Source organism: Nematolebias whitei, chromosome 4, assembly GCF_014905685.2.
Source record: "Nematolebias whitei isolate Nwh7 chromosome 4, NemWhi1, whole genome shotgun sequence".
Classification (NCBI taxonomy): Eukaryota; Metazoa; Chordata; class Actinopteri; order Cyprinodontiformes; family Rivulidae; genus Nematolebias; species Nematolebias whitei.
This window is the reverse complement of record NC_056501.1, coordinates 56,337,192-56,357,551: the sequence shown is the minus strand read 5'-3', so window position 1 is coordinate 56,357,551 and position 20,360 is coordinate 56,337,192. Positions and strand designations below refer to the sequence as shown.

Below are 20,360 nucleotides of genomic sequence, written 5' to 3'. Positions count from 1 at the left end.
GACTGTCCACATCGTTTGGACGTGTGAATTAAAGTTTACTCCCAGTCTGGTCTGGTCCTGTTCACCTTCCACTACCTGAAGCTGTAAAAGCCTTTAATGAGACAAAGGCTTCGGGTGCAGAGACGTGCTGCTGTTAATCCTGCTAGCTGTGGATCTTTATTTATATTCCTTCCAGTGTTTCCCCCAGATAAGATGCCATGCCAGGGCACTCATAAGATGCCATGCCAGGGCACTCATCTGTAATTTTTGTCGAGCGGGGGGCAGACACAGAGACATGACACTGTTTCTACTGACAGTTTTCGGGTGGGGTTGGGCGCCCTGCTTGTATAATGGTAAGGGAAACGCTACCTTCATTTTCTGTGGTGCAGTGAATCCTTGTTGGTACAGCTGGGCTCAGCTGTGCCAGTTTCCACTTTGTAGCCCTTTAAAAATCAACAGGGCTGTAGGAAGCTTCTAGTTCTTGTCACTGCTTGGAACAAACCCACCCCCGTCTTGACCGTTTCATTCCTTTGAGTTGGTTTTAATTTTACTGTTTGAGCATCTGTGTGTTAAACTGTGCACGTTGTCTTTCATCCACTCGAAGCTGCAGCAACAAACTTGATCCTCTTGATGTTTATAACTAAAAACGAGAGTCTGATTCTGAGGGTTTGCAGATGACTACAGACTGTTTCTCATCAGTGCTGTGGATGTTTCTGCAGCTCAGACTGTGGAATGCTCTTCTTGTTGTTTAAAGCAACATGTTTATGTTGAATTTTGTATAATATTGGAACTTCTACTGTTACAGTTAAATGTCAGATATTTAGTTGTGAAGGGCAAAGCAGTGGAGCAGTTTGTTGTCTGTAATTAAACTCAACATTGTTCTGCGTCTGCAGGTCCAGCAGACGGTCCAGGACCTGTTTGGCCGAGCTCCCAGCAAGTCTGTGAATCCTGATGAGGCCGTCGCCATCGGAGCAGCGATCCAAGGCGGCGTTCTGGCTGGCGACGTCACCGACGTGCTGCTTTTAGATGTGACTCCACTGTCGCTGGGTATCGAGACTCTTGGAGGGGTCTTCACCAAACTCATCAACAGGAACACCACTATCCCTACCAAAAAAAGCCAGGTGTGTTGTTCCGTACCTCGACCCCGCCCTTTGTGGATGTGAGCACTCCGGGCGCCCCGTGGTCACCATCTCTGTTCCGTGCAGGTGTTCTCCACAGCAGCTGACGGTCAGACTCAAGTGGAGATCAAGGTGTGTCAGGGGGAAAGGGAGATGGCCCTGGACAACAAGGTGCTGGGCCAGTTCACGCTGGTGGGAATCCCCCCTGCTCCCCGCGGAGTCCCTCAGATCGAGGTCACCTTTGACATCGACGCCAATGGAATTGTCCACGTGTCGGCCAAAGACAAGGGCACGGGTCGCGAGCAGCAAAGTGAGTGTCTGCGCTCGACTCTGTTTTTATTTATTTGAATAAACTCTACGGTTCTGACTTGTTCACACCAGAACCACCTGAGATGTTTGATGACAGCAGCATTAACGTTTAGTTTCACACCAGAACAGAAACCTAAGAGCAAGGCATACCATACCATTTTATTTATAGAGCGCTTAAAATAGCGACAAGGCCAACCAAAGTGCTGTACAGACAGAACAACAGGTAATACACAAAGCAAAATACAAAATGAAGTAAATCAGAATATAGACATAAAAACAATGCAGATAATGACGACAAACCAGTGTGGAGCATACATGTTCAAAACACAGATCTGGTGTTGAAAGCCACCAGTAGTGGGTTTTTAAACGGGACTTGAAAACCGAGAGGGAGGGGGCCTGTCTGACAAGCAGAGGTAACTCGTTCCAGAGTCTTGGTCCTGCTACAGAGAAGGCCCTGTCACCTCTGCGCTTAAGACGAGTTCCTGGAACTGTGAGGAGCAACTGGTCCGCTGACCTCAGGGAACGTAGTGGGACATACGGTTGTAGCAGATCAGAGAGGTTTTTTTTTTTTGGGGGGGGGGGGGGCCTTTTCGGTGTTTTTTAGCCATACATGAGTATTTTGAACTGGATTCGAAAGTGAACCGGTAACCAGTGCAGTGAGGCCAAAACAGGTGTAATGTGCTCTCTTTTGCCTGTACTGGTTAAAAATCGGGCTGCTGCATTCTGGACAAGTTGTAGTCGTTCAATGGAGGTCTGACTTATACCAAACAAGAGTGAATTGCAGTAATCAAGCCTAGATTTAATGAATGCATGTATTACTGTCTCCAGGTTATTTTTGGACAATATGGGCTTCAGTTTAGACAGCCGCCTCAGTTGGAAGAAACATGATTTAACAATCATGTTTACATGATTAAGTTTCAGGGAAGGGTCCATTATCACTCCCAGATTAGTGACTCATTGTTTTTCTGACAGGGTTAGAGCGGAGAGGTCGATGCAGTGGTTTGTGATTGTGTCATTGGGAGGAAACAACATGACTTCAGGCTTCTTTTCATTGAAACTTAAGAACTTTTAAGCCATCCAGTCCCTGATGTCAGCCAGGCAGTTGAGCAGAGGTTGAATACAGCATGTGCCATTGTGTCTTGGGGGAAGTAAATTTGACAGTCATCGGCATAGAAGTGGAAGGGCATGTTGTGTTTCCGGAAAATAGCACCAAGCGGCAGCAGGTATAAAGAGAATAGGAGGGGACCCAGGATGGACCCCTGCGGAACCCCCTATTTAAGCTCTGCCGCTGCAGAACTAAAATCCTTGATGGAGACACAAATCTGTCAGTGAGGTAGGATCTGAACCAATGGAGGGCTGACCCTGTGATGCCCACCCACTGCTCCAATCTAGCAATGAGGATCTCATGGTCGATGGTGTCAAGGCGGCTGTGAGGTCCAACAGGACAAGCAGCACAGAATCACCGGTATCAGTGGTTAAGAAAATGTCATTAAAGACCTTCAGCAGGGCAGTTTCAGTGCTATGGAGAGGTTTAAAGCCAGATTGGAATAGCTCTAAGATGGCGTGGCCATCCAGGAAGCACTTGAACTGGGACTCGACTATTTTCTCCAGTAGTTTAGAAACAAATGGGAGTTTGGAGACAGGCCGGAAGTTGGATTCTACTGAGGGGTCAAGGTTTGTTTGGTTTTTTTCAGGAGAGGCTGGACAGCAGCGTGTTTTAAAGAATTTTGGCACCACGCCAGTGGGTAAACTGCTGTTTACTATAGTAAGAATGGACGGACCTAGAGTTGGAAAAACCTGTAGTAGTCGAGGGGGGACCACATCAAAGGGGGAACCAGACGGTTTCAAGCTTCACATGACCTGCTCTAGAGAAGATGGAGTGATGGGTTCATAATGGTCTAATGGAGCTATAGATTGAGGTGGGATGGATGGGTCATGAGTTGGAGGGGAAATGAGAGCCCGGGTGGTCGCAATTTTTTCCAAAAAGAAATGTAAGAAGTTGTCGCACAGCTCAGTCGAGGCTTCCAGAGGTGATGGTTCAGTGAGGTGGAGAACAGAGTTTAGGGTGGAGAAAAGGCATCAACCCTACATGCCAATTAAGGGGTTATATATTTATATTTTACTAGATTAAGTAAAAAATTTAGAATAAATAAATAATAAAAATCCAGCCCTGAGCCAGCTGTCACACATCTGGATCATCCCTTTGCAGCAAACGGCACCCCTGACATTCTGTCAGGGCTCCAGCTGCAAAGAAAATTATTTTATTTTGATTAACAATGGTGTTTTAGTGAAACAGTTTTTATTGTAATAAAAATAACCAGACATGGTAGCAAAAAATATATATTTAAAAAAATAACTTGAATAAAAATGCTTTAGGAAGGAAAATATAAACAGTCTTGTTGTTCAACAGCTTTTAAAGACCAAACTACAAAAATGGCGTCCTCTAAACTGAAGATGAGCTAAGACATAAAAACAGACTTATTCATAAGAGAGTTAAAATGTCAGCCAATAGAAATGCCCACATTTTTGTAACAACTGCACAAAATGAAGCGTCTTTGTTTTCCTCATAAATCAAGTGGCTCAGATGAGACCTGGTTTTGCAGAGTCCAGTTCATGACTCAGAGCGCTGCAAGCTAACACAGTGCTGTACTAATGAACCCTCAGTCTTATCAACACATTTTTTTTTTTTTTATCAGTCAGTAAGTCATGATTTTTATTTTATGACAGAACCTTAAAATCCTAATTTATTTAATATTTTGTCAGAATTGTTTCTAATGCTCCTGTAACCTCAGAGTAGTGTTACTGTCCTCTAGTGTTTCCTGGGAGTAAAAATTCACCATAGGGAAATCCCATTATAAATGCATTTTTAGGGCATACTGATGAGTAAAATGTTTTTGTTTTTTTTGTTATTCCTCTTCAAAAAAAGAAGTTTTTCTCACCCATAAACTAAAAACCCTTTAATATTTTTTTAATGATTATAGCTTTTTAATTTCAGGCTGAACTAGCTGTAAACAATTGACTATTTTATTGTGGGGTAAAGAATATTTTAAGTATTTTGAAATGGTTTAGTGAAGTGAACTTGTTTCTCTTTAGGGAACACTTTTGTCATAAAGTTAAGGACTTCATGAGGATTCATCAGGTCTGCTCGTTTTGTTTCCAACACTGAAAGTTGGTTCTGTTGCCTCTTGCAGACCTCGTCTACCAGCTCTTTAAAAGTTCTGCTCTCACTGAACAGTCACAGCTCTTTAAAAAGGCTTACAGTATTTTAAGTCGCAGTTTTTTGTATAATTTTCATGCCATGCGACTTCTAGGCCGAAGCAACATATTTATGGATTTTCCAGATTTATAAACCAATGAAAAAAAATGAACACTATTTTTCAGCCACGTGATGGCTGAATTATTATCATGTAATAGGTAAACATGGCTATAATGAAAAGTTCAAGACAAAAACAACTAAACTTTATTTATTATACTTTATTGTTTTTGTCTTGAGCTTATTTGAATTTACCATGTCCTGGATAGGGGGATAGGGATGGGGGGGGGGGGGTGTTTCACTGCAGACTGACGTCAGCAACACTTCCGCCATGAGCAATGTCAGAGTTGCTGAGAAGCTCAACATGTTTGTGTCTTTTCTTCTTTCTCAGTCGTGATCCAGTCATCAGGAGGTCTGAGCAAAGACGACATCGAGAACATGATCAAGAACGCTGAGAAATACGCTGAGGAGGACAGGAGGAGAAAAGTACGGCTGCGTTGACTCTTACACCCCTGGTCCAACCGTTGGTCTGGTCCTGTTCACCTCAGAGTAACACCTGAGCTCTGTTCTTGTAGGACTGTGTGGAGGCCGTCAACATGGCCGAGGGTATAATCCATGACACGGAGTCCAAGATGGAGGAGTTCAAGGATCAGCTTCCTGCTGACGAGGTACGGCTGCAGGTTAAGCTTTTATAAGATGACTGCATCAGAAAGGTTCCTGCACTTGATCTGTGTGGAAAGAGGTCTCCAAGTATTCTCATTAGATTGGATCACTGTGGACCCACCTTGGCAGGCAGCCCAACTCCTGTTCAAGATTTGATCTTCTGCATTTTCAAAATGTACAAGTAGGAATATTGTTACTTCGTGTGAGACGTTTATTTCAGCCGTTCAGTCCACAAGATTAATATTTAGTTTTGTGGGAAAACCAAAAAATGTGATTTTTGACATTTTTTGTGTGGACTGTACCTTTACAAAAAAAAAAAAACTACCCTAAATGGGTAGGGTTTTTTTTCTTGTGGATAATCAGTCATGAAAATATTTTCCAGTAATATTTATATTTATATAACTTGCTCAGTTTAGGTTGTTTCAGCTGAACACTCTAAAGAACATTTTCAAAAACCAGTAACATTAATGTAGATGAGTTCTATTTCATCCCTCCTGACCGCCAGAGGGCGGTGCTGAAAGCACTGAATGTTCCCTTCGCGCATGCGCTGTTCAAGTAATAATATCAACGGACTCACAGGTGTGACTCGGATGACCAATCAGAGGCTATATAGCCTGACGTCATTCGCAGCTCTGCTCCATTTTTCTTCTCGCACGCAGTTCAATTCAGGGCTTCAGCCCTTTGGACCTATTTTGAACTTTTTACTGTCATCGGAAGCCCAACTGCCCGTCTGCGGGAGTAGCATGTTCGCCCTCCTAGGGGCTGCGACGGTTTAACCCTGTTCAAAGGTATTTTCTGTTGATTCGTTGGGGACTACGGCGGTTTCCGCCTCTCCCAACTTACAGCGTCTGACTACTATGTATGTGATTCAACACCGGTGAGTAGTGTTTTTTCTTATATTTCGCCGTTGGTTAGTGGTAGCGTTCGCTCCGCTCCCATTTGTTTGGAGGCCTCCAACCGCGTGGTCGGCTGGACTGTTTGCTTATTACATAGCCAGCTGAGTTCCTGGTCTTGTTTTCATTGGTGAAGGCTAGCGTTTTTCCTCCCTCTCCCAGTCATTTTCTCCAACCTCATAGACTGTTGGACTGAGCCTGAGTTCTGGCCTTGTTTTTAATTGGTGAAGGCTAGCGTTTTTCGCACCCTGTCCCGGTCATTTTCTCCAACCTCATAGACTGTTGGACTGAGCTAGCGGTGCTAGCCTCTCTGAGTTCTGGCCTTGTCTTTAATTGGTGAAGGCGAGCGTTCGCGCCCCCTCTCCCAATTGTTCTCGTTACCAGCTGAGCTAGTGGTGCTAGCCTCTCTGAGTTTTGGCCTTGTCTTTAATTAGTGAAGGCGAGCGTTCGCGCCCCCTCTCCCAATTGTCTTCTCTTACCAGCTGAGCTAGCGGTGCTAGCCTCTCTGAGTTTTGGCCTTGTTTTAATTGGTGAAGGTGAGCGTTCGCGCCCCCTCTCCCAATTGTTCTCTTTACCAGCTGAGCTAGCGGTGTTAACCTTTCAGAGTTTCTTCACGTAATTTTTTCGTCCTATATCTTGGACATAGCTGGGTAAGGAGCATGGACGGCTCTCACTGCTGTACAGTCTGTGGAACCATGCTCCAGACAGATGACGGTCACGACGTGTGTCCTGCCTGCCTTGGACATGACCATCTGGTGGAGGCCCTGTCAGAGAACCCCTGCATGAATTGCAACTTCATGTCGCGTGCTGTGAGGGTGGCCCGGCTAGCCAAGTTTCGCCCCAAACTCTGCGATGACCTCCCGCCTTCTGGGCAGGAGGCTCCACCTAGGTGCTCGAAGCGCCGGACTGAGGCCGCAGTTTCTGTGGCCCCTCCTGGGAAGAGGCGGGCCAGGTCTGATATGGGCCTCTCCACGAGGGTGGAGCAGCTCTCTGCTGAATTAGTGGAGATGAAGTCCCTTTTTCAGGTATGCCAACTGGGAACTGAATCAGTGGCAGCGACCGGACTCTCCTCCCCACCCATGCCTGAACTGGCTGCAGAGGAAGATGTACTATCCTTGGTTGCCTCTGCCTCTCACTTTTAGGTGAGGAGGAAGGGCATTCATCTAAAGTCTCAGAGACAGCTTCACTTTCTTTTTCTCGAAGCGCAGTTAGTGGGTCCGGTGACGGCTCGATGCAGAACGTCATGCGTATGGCCCTGAGACAACTGCAGCTGGACGTCCCGCAACCAGAGGAGTCCACCCCTGGAAGTGCCTTCTTCAGTCACGGACTGACCCCTCCTTCCTTTTCTGTCCCTCCATCAGAGGAGTTCCTGAGGGAGTTGCATGGTTGCTGGCGGGACCCCAAAGCCTTTGCGCGCCTCTCCGCCGATGGACGAGTGTTGGCGGCTGTGCATGAGCTGGCTGCAGCAGGCTTGGAGCAGGCTTGGATCGCATGCCGGCGATGAAACCTGCTGTTGCCCCTCTCATCGTGTCACTAGAGAAATCTGCTCAGTGATGTTCGGTGCCCATGAGCTCAGTGTCGCGTCACGGATGAATTCCTATGCAGAGCCTATGCCGCCAGAACGCGGGCTGGCCGCTTCGGCAATTCCTTGGCACACCTCATGCTTGCTCTCTCCGCGTCCCTTCAGGGGACTAGTGGTGCGGTAGCAGCAATGGGCTTTAGCGATGCAGTGCTTCAAGCCTTTGCACTAATGACGAGGGAACTTGGGCGCGTGATGTCCTCCTTGGTCCAGGCTTGCCAACAGGTCTGGTTGGCACATTCAGCATTGACTGTGCCATGTCGTAGAACCTTCCGTAATGTCCCAGTGGTGCTGGGGGAGTTATTCGGTTTGGCTGCCTTGGAAGCGCTGGAACGGACCGTCCAGGCACGATCGAGCCTTAGCAGGGCAATGCCCCCTCCACCTCCTTGGCATCCAAGGCGCCCGTCAGCTGACCCCAGCATGCAGCCGCCGCCTGGGAGTCATAATCGGCCGGGTGGTCTTTACCCTTGTGCGGTTCAGCAAAGGCCCAGCAAGAACTTTCGTGGGTCTGTCCATCGACCAGCTGGGCAGGCTTGGACCAGGGACTCTGGCCGCCCCACCCCACGACCCCCAGGAGCCGTGGAGGGAGACGCTGATGCCACCGGGCCGACCGCTGGATACTTCTCCCACCAGCAGTTCAGTTACTGGGCGGTTCACGCCATGGACCCATGGGTGGTTGCCACTCTGACCCATGGTTACAGACTACAGTTCTGACAGCGGCCCCACATCTCACGACGGGTCAAGGTGACTTTAATCACTGACCCGGTGAAGGCTCGAGCACTAGACCAGGAGTTTTTTGCCCTCCTGGCCAAGGGTGCAATTGAGGCAGTGGACCCTCTGTAACAACCCAGAGGCTATTACACGACTTAATTCCTCATGCAAAGCGGACGGCGGGTTTCGTCCCATTTTAGTTCTGAGGGGACTCAACCAGTATCGTAGGGTGCTGCCCTCTCACATGCTCATGAGAGGGCAGCACTTCTCACATGTGTGCCCTCTCACATGTTGGTCCTTCAAGCTGTCACGAGGGGAGAATGGTTCACATCTATAGACCTGAAAGCTGCTTATTCTCATGTGCCTATTGCGGCAGGACATCGCCACTTTCTCAGGTTTTCCTATTGGGGTCATCACTGGCAGTTCCGGGTACTCCCATTTAGACACTCTCTTTTCCCGGGGGTGTTCACTCGGTGCGTGAAGGCAGCCCTCTCTCCTGCAGGCCTACAGAGTGTAGGTTCTGCTGTACTAATTGATTGCCTTCTCTGCGCCCTTTTCTCGGGCCTGTGCCTTTCACAATACGAATCGTCTGCTTACTCATGTGTTCGAGTTGGGCTTTAATGTCAACCTGGAAAAGAGCTGCCCGATCCCTTCTCAGACGATCACCTTTCTTGGGTGGCTCTGAATTCACCCTCCATGAGAGCTCGCCCATCCGCTCAAAGGATGGGCGGCATACTCCAGTTGGTCAGTCGGTTCAGGCTTGGCAGGCAGCTCCCCTACGTTGCCTTCCAGCAGCTACTAGGCAACTGACGTCAGTCACTCGGGTGGTGCCCTTAGGTCCGCTGTCACTTCGCCCCTTGCAGAGGTGGCTCAACAGCTTCGCCTGGATGCCAGGCTGCACAGGTATCACAAGCTCAAAGTGACATGGTCACGTCTTCATGCCCTGACTCCATGGAAGGACAAAGATTAGTTGTCCAGGGGTGTCCCCATGGGAGTGGTAGTGTGTCGCATGGAAGCGGTTACGACGGATGCTAGCTCCATAGGATGGGGTGCTGTGTGACAACGCAAAGCGGTTCAGGGCCGCTGGGGTCAAAGGACCGCTCCAACCATATAAGGTGCTGGAGCTGCGTGCACTGCATTTGGCACTCGGGTACTTCTTGCCCCACCTGGAAGCGGGGCATGTTCTCATTCGGTCAGACAACACCTCTGTTGTTTATCACATCAACCACATGGGGGGCACCGGGTCAGCACAACTTCTGAGTATGTCCAGAGAGCCCTTGAAATGGGCCTCTCCTCACCTGTCTACCCTGTGGGTGGCACACTTACCAGGGCGACACAATCAGGCTGCAGACTTTCTCTCCTGCCAGGGGTCTGCTCTGGGAGAGTGGTCCCTCCATAGCGACATAGTGCTAATGATCTGGGAACGTTTTGGTCAGGCAGAGGTAGACCTGTTTGCGACAGAGGAGTCGACTCAGTGTCCTCTATGATACTCCCCTACCGGGGCGTCTGGTGCGCTAGGCCAGGACGCATTAGCCCATCTTTGGCCAAGGGTTCTCTTATATACCTTTCCACTCCTTTCTCTAATTCGATCGACTCTTCAAGGAGTCCTCAAGGAGGGCTACAGGGTGCTGCTGGTTGTTCCGTATTGGCCAGCATGACCATGGTTCCCACTGCTATGGGGCCTATGTCAAGGTGTCCCATGGTATCTTCCGACCAGGAGGGACTTGCTATCTCAGTTGGGGGGGGGGGGGACTGATTAGGCACCCCAATCCTCAATGTCTTGGGCTGTGGGTGTGGCCACTGCAAGGCTAGAGCAGCTGACTGGAGTTTCGAGCCCCGTCAGATGCACCATCCTGGGCGTTGGAGCACCCTCTACTTGTCAGCAGTACGAAAACAGGTGGCGTCTGTTTTCCCAATGGTGTTCTGACCACAATGAGGATCCAGTCTCCTGTACAGTACCCACCATTCTGGAGTTCCTCCAGTCTCTCCTTGGTAAGGGTCGCTCTCCTTCGACGCTTACAGTTTATGTAGCGGCAATTTCATTTAATCATGCCTTTCATTTAATCATCAATGGTCGTATGGTGGGGAGCCATGATCTAGTCTCTCTTCTGCGTGGTGCCCATATGTTGCACCCTTTGACAGCTCCACGAGCACCAGGTTGGGATCTGCCCTTGGTTTTCAAAGCTCTTTGCCGCCCTCCGTTCAAATCTCTGGCGCAGGCAGACCTCAAGTGGTTTTCGTGTAGACAACCTTTATGTGGGCTGTAGTGATGTAGGGTTAGGTTAGCTTCAGTTAGCTTAGGAGCTCCACTACAATCAATATTTAATAACGGGTTCTCTCTTTTTCGAGCTACTTGACAGATATGTGACAGAGGTACTGTGTTGGAGATGGTCTAATCAGTGACATGAGACGTTAATTTTCTTTGACCCATCAAAATGAATGTGGTCATTTATTAACAGAATCAAAATTTAACATCAACACATTGTACACTTGATTATTCTGATCGGCTCTGATTAATAAAACTTGGCACGTTTTACTTAATAAAAACAAAAGACATTTCCTTAGATCTTAAATTAATGTCTGCAGGCTTTTAGTTTATCTTTTACTGGCAGAGAAATATAGAGATGGAGTAAAGTTTAAGAAGGGAAAGTGGATACTTAGGGTTAACTAAGATAATAAAGAAAAGATGGGGAGTTATCTTGTTTGAAACCAGATAGCACGTTTCCCGGTGATTTCAGCTAGATGGTACCCGAGCGTCGACTCTTTACCTTGGTGGGGTTTCAGAGAGGCCTTCTCCTGGCGTCCAGCAAGGCTGAGTCGTTTTATCTCCAGGGATTTATCCGCTTCTCATCAACTTGGGACCACGAGGCTGACTGGCCCAGCTTCCGAAATAAACTCCCCGAAAGATAGGATTAAGTTAAGTGGAATTTCAGCAAACGTGCTGAACTCCTGAGATGTTGAATAGGTCTTTGGCGTGATGACCTGAATCAACGCTCCAGACAGGTGTCATCTTTCAGAAAATGACCACCGTGGACTTCAGTTGTAAAGTCACACTCGTCTCCTTCTCCAGCAGAACTCTCTGTTCTCCTGGAACTTCTGTTCTCTTGGAACTTCTGTTCTCCATGGAACTTCTGTTCTCTCCCAGAACTAACTGGAACTAGGAAGTGTCGACTTTTAAAGAGTTCTGCTTCCGGTCACTTTTTAGGAAGTCCTGATTGGTTGAAAGAACCAACAGGGGTGTGGTTTTAGTGACGTCAGAGGGTCATTACAAGTCAGAAAAACAGCGGAGATGTTTAGGAACAGACAGAGAAATGTTTTGGAGAAATGACAGACTTACAGGTGCCAGTTTTCTTGTTTCTGTCTGAGAGGTTTAAAAACATGACAGTTCGTTCTAATAAACTTGTTTGCGACTGTCTCCGACTTTTGACCGACATCACTCCTTTCTCATTTCAGACAGAAGATCAAAATGCATAATTACTTTGTAACATAGACATTTAACTTGATTTCTACTTTGAATGAGGATTAAAAATCATTAATACTGTTTCACAGTTGATTTAAAATGAGTGGTTCACTTCAACATTTAAAAATGATTTGAACTAAACACACTTTTGATTATCAAGACATTGTAAAATAGTAATGATAATAAAAAAAGAGTGTTCTTTTAATTGATTAGTTCAGGATACAATTAGAAAGTCTCTGGATGAGCTAATTTGTATTTCTGGATTCAAATCAATGAAATAACAGTTCCTGTCCCATGAAGGTCTTCAGGGGCAGGTCTTGACCGGAGGCCGAGTTCACTACAGGGCTATGGCCTCAGCAAGAGGGTCTGCAAGCTACATGCTCTCTCTCAGCTCCTCGTGTCTCGGGTGGTGCCCTGAGGGCTGTGATGTTACCTTGTGGCCAAACACTGTATTTGTACCAAAGGTGTTATCTCACTGTAACCAACTGTTGAGGCTGGCACGTTTTCAGCCTACACCTGGCGAGGGGTCTGGATTATTGTGCTTAGTGAGAGCACATATGTTGCAGTTCCTGCCGTTATATGATGTACAGACCAGCTGTTTGTGTTACAGAGGCTCTACATTAGGCTATCCTCTTTCTAAAAAGCACCTCTCCCACTGCATCGTGGATGTCATCTGCCATGCCTACGCCGCAGGGCACGGCCCCCTGTCGGGCAGCGTGAGGGCACATTCTACCAGGAGCGTGTTTGCTTCCTGGGCTGCCCTGAGAGGGGTTCCGATAGAAGCAATATGTGTTGCCGCATCATGGGCTTCCCCAAGCAATGTGGGATGGGTGGTGGCCGAGGTCGAGGACCCTGGCAGTCTGATCCTTGGCTACAGAAGCTGACTATTGGGACGTGGAATGTCACCTCACTGGTGGGGAAGGAGCCTGAGCTGGTGTGAGGGGTTGAGAGGTTCCGGCTAGAAATAAGTCGAACTCACCTCTACGCATAGCTCTGGTTCTGGAACCAGTTTCCTTGAGAGGGGTTGGACATGCTTCCACTCTAGAGTTGCACCTGGTGAGAGGCGCCGAGCAGGAGTGGGCATACTTATTGCCCCCCGTCTTGGTGCCTGTGTGTTGGGGTTCACCCCAGTGAATGAGAGGGTAGCCAACCTCTGCCTATGTGTGGGGGGACGGGTTCTGACTGTCATTTGTGCTTATGCACCAAACAGCAGCTCAGAATATCTGCCATTTTTGGAGTTCTTGGAGGGGGTACTGGAAAGTGCACCTCCTGGGGACTCCCTTGTTCTGCTGGGGGACTTCAATGCTCATGTGGGCAATGACAGTGAGACCTGGATGGGTTTGGTTGGGAGGAATGGCCCCCCTGATCTGAACCCAAGTAGTGTTCTGTTGTTGGACTTCTGTGCTCATCATGGATTGTCCATAACAAACCATGTTCAAGCATAAGGGTGTCCATTTGTGCTCTTGGTACCAGGACACCTTAGGCCGCAGTTTGATGATCAACTTTGTCGTCATCTCATCTGATCTACGGCCACATGTCTTGGACACCCGAGTGAAGAGAGGGGTGGAGCTGTCCACTGATCACTACCTGGTGGGGGAGGATGCCGGTCTGACCTGGGAGGCCCAAACGTATTGAGGGTTTGCTGGGAACATCTGGCAGAGTCTCCTGTGAGACAGAGCTTTAACTCCCACCTCCGGTAGAACTTTGAACATGTTCCGAGGGAGGTAGGGGACATTGAGTCCGAGTGGGCCATGTTCTATGCCTTTATTGTCGAGGCGGCTTACCAGAGCTGCAGCCGCAAGGTTGTCGGTGCCTGTCGCGGCGGCAACCCTCGAACTCGGTGGTGGACACCGTCTCTCAGGGATGCTGTCAGGCTGAAGGAGGAGTCCTATCAGGCCTTTTTGGCTTGTGGGACCCCGGAAGCAGCTGATGGGTACCGGCAGTCCAAGCAACATGTGACTCAGGTGGTCGCTGAGGCAAAAACTCGAGCATGGGAGGAGTTTCGAGAGGCCATGGAGAATGACGTCCGCACAGCTTCGAGGTGATTCTGGTCCACCATCCAGTGTCTCAAGGGGGGAAAGCGGTACACCACCAACACTGTTTATAGTGGGGGTGGTGTGCTGCTGACCTCAACTCGGGATGTCGGTGAGTGGAATACTTTGAAGACCTCCTCCATCTCACCGGCACGTCTTTCACTGAGGAAGCGGAGCCTGGGAACTCTGGGTCGGGCACTCCAATCTCTGGTGCTGAGGTCATCAAGGTGGTTAAAAAGCTCCTCGGTGGCAGGGCCCCAGGGGTGGATGAGATTAGCCCGGAGTTCCTTAAGGCTCTGGATGTTGTAGGGTTGTGTTGGCTTACGCGACTCTGCAATATTGCGTGGACATCGGAGGAAATTCCCTTGGATTGGCAGACTGGGGTGGTGGTCCCCCTATTCAAAAAGGGGGACCTTAGAGTGTGTTCCAACTACAGGGGAATCACGCTCTTAAGCCTCCCTGATAAGGTCTATTCGGGGTGTTCTGGAGAGGAGGGTCCGTCGGATAGTCGAACCTCTGATTCAGGATGAGCAGTGCGGTTTTCATCCTGGTTGTGGAACACTGGACCAGCTCTACACTCTCAGCAGGGTCCTGGAGGGTGCGTGGGAGTTTGCCCAACATGTGTTTTGTGGACTTGGAGAAGGCGTTTGACCGCGTCCCTCTGGGAACCCTGTGGGGGGTACTCTGGGAGTATGGGGTACCAGGCCCTTTGATACGGGCTGTTAGGTCCCTGTATGACCGGTGTCAGAGCCTGGTCCGCATTGCTGGCAGTTAGTCGGGCTTGTTCCCAGTGAGAGTTGGACTCTGCCAAGGTTGCACTTTGTCACCGATTCTGTTCATAACTTTTATGGACAGAATTTCTAGGCGCAGCCAAGGTGTTGAGGGGATCCGTTTTGGTGACCTTAGGATTGCATCTCTGCTTTTTGCAGATTATGTAGTCCTGTTGGCTTCATCAGATCGTGATCTACAGCTTTCGCTGGAGCGGTTCACAGCTGAGTGAGACACGGCCGGGATGAAGATCAGTTCCTCCAAATCCGAGGCCATGGTCTTGAGCCAGAAAAGAGTAGAGTGCCCTCTCAGGGTCAGGGAGGAGGTCCTGCCCTAAGTGGAGGAGTTCAAGTATCTTGGGGTCTTGTTCACGAATGAGGGGAAAAATGGAGCATGAGATCGATAGGCAGATAGGTGCAGCGTCTGCAGTGAAGCGGGCACTGTACAAGTCTGTCGTGGTGAAGAGACGAGCTGAGTCAAAAGGCGAAGCTCTCAATTTACCAATCGATCTACGTTCCTACCCTCATCTATGGTCATGAGCTTTGGGTTGTGACCGGAAGAACGAGATCTCTGATACAAGCGGCCGAAATGAGTTTCTCTGCAGGGTGTCTGGGCTCTCCCTTAGAGATGGGGTGAGAAGCTCGATCATCCGGGAGGGACTCAGAGTAGAGCCGCTGCTTCTCCACGTCGAGAGGAGCCAGTTGAGGTGGCTCAGGCATCTGGTTAGGATGCCTCATGGACGCTTCCCTGATGAGGTGTTCCGGACACGCCCCACCGGGAGGAGACCCAGAGGAAGACCCAGGACACGCTGGAGGGACCATGTCTCTTGGCTGGCCTGGGAACGCCTCGGGATTCCCCCCGGAGGAGCTGGCCCAAGTGGCTGGGGAGAGGGAAGTCTTGGCCTCCCTACTTAAACTGCTACCCCCGCGACCCGACCCCAGATAAGCGGAAGAAAATGGATGGATGGAAGAGTGCAGAGAGAGAAAAAATCTTATATCTGCCCCTTATTTAAAAAATATAAAATAACTTTAAACCATCACTTAAATTAATCACTTTAATATCCACTTTAAAGCTAGGAATAAAAAAATAAAGTTTTGTGTTAGAATAATTTAATTCTAACTTTGAAACTTATCCAACATTAATAAAACTTACCTCAAGTTGCCTTTTTGGACATGCATGCATATATTTGTACAAATTGTACAAATCAATTATGATCATGTTATCTGAACTGGATCGGTATCAGACGGTATTTAGAGTTAGGTATCGGGATCGGATCGGAAGTTAAAAAATGTTGATCGGTGCATCCCTAGCTGCCGTACCTTGTTAGAAACAAGTCTTTTCCCATCAACTCAGTAACCAACGCTCAGATGTCCCAGCTTTTTACCAGCCTTGAACGCAGCATTATCTTTGTGAATCTGGAGCAATAAAGTCTGAAAGTCACATTCACATGCAAGCTGATCCGACCGCAGCAGGTGATTTGTGCACATGTATTAAGCAATGTGTATGTTCAGAATGTTCCTACTTGTATATTTGAAAATATGCGTGTTGCTGTGCATTGTGTGACCACTTTAAAGACTGATATATCTTCGTACAGTTGATTTACTTCTTTGTGGGTTGGACCCTCAGATGATCAGCGTCTTGTGTTTCTAACCTTCACTTCCTGGTTTCAGTGTGCCAAGCTGAAGGAGGAGATCTCTAAGGTTCAGAGCCTCCTGGCCAACAAGGACTCTGAGACTGGAGAGAACATCAAACAGGCCGCCAACAACCTGCAGCAGGCGTCACTAAAGCTGTTTGAAATGGCCTACAAGAAGGTAGGAGCCTGTTCACGGCTGGTTGTGTGAAAACGTGACGTGCACAGCGCTGATGTCCTCCATGTTCCTGCAGATGGCAGCAGAGCGGGACAGCAGCAGCAGCTCGTCATCAGAGGGGGAGAAGAAAGAGGGGCAGCAGTAGACCTGGATCTCATCAAGTCTCAGTAACTAAGGACTCTTGGGCTCATGGTCAGCCCGGGTGGGGCGGGTGGCAGTTCAGTGAGTCTGCCAGTCGATCATATTCTACTGTGTTTTGGCAGTAAATACTGTGTAGGAAATGTAACGACCTATGTGTAATTTAATCGTCTTCACTCAGTGTTCTGTTATTTTTACAAAGCTCTTTGTTTTATCTTGTATGAAACCTTCAGTTAATTTTTCTCTTTATCTTCTGAAATGCAACAGGTTGTTCAGAGAACTCCCCACCCCCCTCACTCAGTCTGTAGTAAAATGTGGTCTCGGGTGTCGCTCTCACCTGTCCTCACTAACCTCTCATCACGTCAGAACCTCCTCAGAGATTAGGACCCGGAACGTTTATGAAGTGTAGATTCGTAAATCTTCATTCTGCTCCAGTTAACGAGGGACTGGGATGGTTTTAAACATCTGAAGGCGAGCTCGTCGTTAGTTGTTCAAAATGCAATAAATGTTTTTAGCAGTGCACACTGGGGGTGAGACTCTTTCTACGCCTTGAGATTCTGTTGGATTAGGATTCAGAGGTCTGAATGTGATCAAATGATGATTGTTGCAATTATAATCCCACCTCAAACTAAATCCTGAGCATGAAATCAGAATATTTTGCAGAATAAAAACAGTTTTCATTCCATTAAAAGTTTGGCAACTAAAACTAATGTGAGCTGTCTGACCCACTGTGTTTAAACTGGAGAGACTTCATCATGGACAGGATGATCATGTTCCGTCCTGGTTCCTGAGACATCACTTCTACATTGTGAGAAAATGGCCACATTTATTTCAAACACTGAGTTCTGGATGTTTGCAACCAGAGTCCTGCCAAGGCCAGCTCAGAACCCACATTCATGTTTCTAATACACGTTAGACATGAGGACTGTAGGTTTGGGCCGGTCTTCACAATATTTATTGAGAACCCCTTCAAATGATTCAAGACATTCTGGAGACTCCCCATTATTGGGTGTTTTTGTGTTTCTCCACTATAAATCATAGGTTTTTGATATTTTTTGCTTGAACCTGCATCAAGATGCATTGAGAAACTGGTTAAAACCGCTCGCTCCCAGTTTACGGTCTTTAAAGCAGAGTTGTGAATACAGGTTTTAGTCTGGTTCTGGCTCGGTTCAGGATGACCTCGGGCAGTGTAGATGTGAAAACATGAGCCTAGATGTCATTTTTCCTTCTGAATTAAATGTTGCTGCCACAACTTCTAATGCTCATCTTTCTGGTACTTCCTGAGAAGGGTCTGGACTGCTCTGTTCAAGCAGCAGCTACAGGGTCTTTTCTAGGAGGATGTGCTTGTGAACATGTAGGGCCAAAACTGCATTTTTTTCCAATAAAAAAATTAAAACAATCTGTTTTTTGTGTGTAATGTGTGTTTTGACCCATCTATGTCAGTACAATCCTGTATCACTGGATAAACAATAATGAAACTTGGACGTACAAATGATTAACTTTAGGAACCAGACCAAGTCAAAATGGCTGCCACAGCCAACACAAAAATGATTACAAGTCAGTTTTACACATACCGAGTCAAAATTGGTAGAAGCCCATTATTCTCAATGAGATTACAAAAACAATCACATAGAATCGGTGGGGAACTCAGGTCCTTCAACACCTTCAGAGAAGGCCTAAAAATTCAGCACATATTTAAATATATAAAATTGTATTTTTTGTTAATTTGTTAAAACTTTTGCAGTTGAGTAAGAAACATTTTAATTCCTAAAAGTATCTACCGTACTTTTAAAATTTTGTTTCCAGACAGAAACAAGGAGCTCGTCTTGGTTAGGACTTCACTGTTGGCAGAGAAGGCACAAGCTCCTCGAGATGCTGATGGATAAAATGACAGGTCTAAGACCTTCCAGATCCAGACTGACAAATGTGTGATGCCTAACCAGCAGCATGACGGCTCAATGGTTAGCACTGTTGCCTCACAGAAAGAAGGGTTCAGTCCCTGGTTGGACCTGGGCGTCTTTGTGTTGGAGTTTGCATGTTCCTCTTGTGCTTGTGTGGGTTTTCTCCAGATACTCCAGTTTCCAACCACAGACCAGAAACGTATGTTAGGCTGCCTTTCCCCCCACAGACCAGAAACGTATATTAGGCTGCCTTTAGGTCCAGGCCTCCCTGCAAAAGAGATCTGTGATCTCAATGGGATTTTCCTGGTTAAATAAAATAAACCAACCACACACCTCTTGAGACCACGCCTCAAAAATCCCTCTGGTCCTCTCACCCTTCCAGCTCAGTTTGTTTTATACTCAAGTTCCTCATTTCCACTCAGTGTTTTTCCCTGTCTCGTTCCTGTACTAATTCTTCATCTTTACCTATTTACATCCCACTCATCCTTTCTCCACTTTCCTATCCCTTTCATTCTTCAGGTCTCTCTTGTAAATGAGTCCTCGAGGCTCAATGGGATTTACCTGTCTAAATAAAGGTTGAATGAATGAATTCTCATCTTTGTCATCATTTCATCTAACTCAACTCCATGTCATACGTTGCTCATCTTTAGGGAAAGTACTGAAGGCTGATACAAAGCAGGTCATGTCCATGCTTTCCGATCTCATCAGATCCATCTCCAGGTACTTCCATACAGTTCATACCCATTATGTCTTCCGTCCTTCATCCCTACCAACGTCCATTTATTTATTTAGGGAGTCCTAAACTGGTCAGGATACTTCCAGACAGCTACAATGAAACTCCCTGGATATGGCTCAGCATTCCTCATCCTCACCTTCCTTTTAAACAAACTTGTAAAGTCCCTCAGATGGAACTGCAAACTGGTACAGATGCCAGCTAATTTTTTGAGCTTCGAACTGCTGTTATGAGGTGGGCCGTTCAAATTCTGTTTTTTCTGCTCTGTTATACAGGCCACCCAAATATAACAAGGACTTCATGGCTGAACTCTGACTTTTTAACTTGGATTCTGCTCAGATATGATCGGGTTTTGATTCTGGGAGATTTCAATATGTCTGTTGCCCTGAAAAGCTCAGGACTTTCTAGATCTGATCCAGTCTCTGAACTTTGTACAAAATGTTGCAGGGCCCACTCACCAGCATGGCCACACACTGGATTTAGCGTTAACCTTTGGTTTATTTGTTTCTGAGTTAGAAATTGAGGATGCAGTCTTCTCTGACCACAAACCCATTTCTTTCAACACTTCTTTTGTCAACGAGTCCAAACCCCCTCCCCGTCCTGCAAGGCCTTGTCGAATATTTAACCCTTCCACTGCTGTGCTCTTTTCATCTGCTTTTACTAAAAACTCTCTCTCAGTCTGTGAATCATCTTCCATGAACACCCACGAGCTAGTCACTGTACATCAAGAGACCTGTGCTAAGGTGCTTGACCTAGTTGCACAATTACAAATTAGGCATCCAAAGCGCACTCCGCACCCTTGGATGAATGAGATCACTCGCGCAGCCAAATGTCAATGCAGGAAAGCTGAACGTAAATGGAAGAAGGACAAACTTCACGTTTCTTTTATCATGCTAAAATAATATCCTGATGCATGCTCAATAATCCAGGTATAAAAATCTAAAAAAGTTAAATCTGGTCCTCTGGACATTCAAAAAAACCCAAAACAAAGCAAAACAACAAAAAATGTAGAAA

At 47.3% G+C, this 20,360-nt stretch overlaps 1 protein-coding gene across 1 annotated transcript in view; it reads left to right on the top strand.

Annotated features, from left to right (window-relative positions):
• The window catches only part of hspa9 (heat shock protein 9), a 43,166-nt gene extending 25,055 nt beyond the window's left edge, over nt 1–18,111 (top strand). Inside the window, exons 11-16 of the mRNA XM_037675443.1 lie at nt 873–1,100; nt 1,185–1,407; nt 5,051–5,145; nt 5,235–5,327; nt 16,437–16,577; nt 16,651–18,111. Coding sequence (XP_037531371.1) covers nt 873–1,100; nt 1,185–1,407; nt 5,051–5,145; nt 5,235–5,327; nt 16,437–16,577; nt 16,651–16,719 — 849 coding nt within the window. The 3' untranslated portion in view covers nt 16,720–18,111. The remainder of the gene's footprint in view (nt 1–872; nt 1,101–1,184; nt 1,408–5,050; nt 5,146–5,234; nt 5,328–16,436; nt 16,578–16,650) is intronic.
• The last annotated feature ends 2,249 nt before the right edge of the window (nt 18,112–20,360 follow it).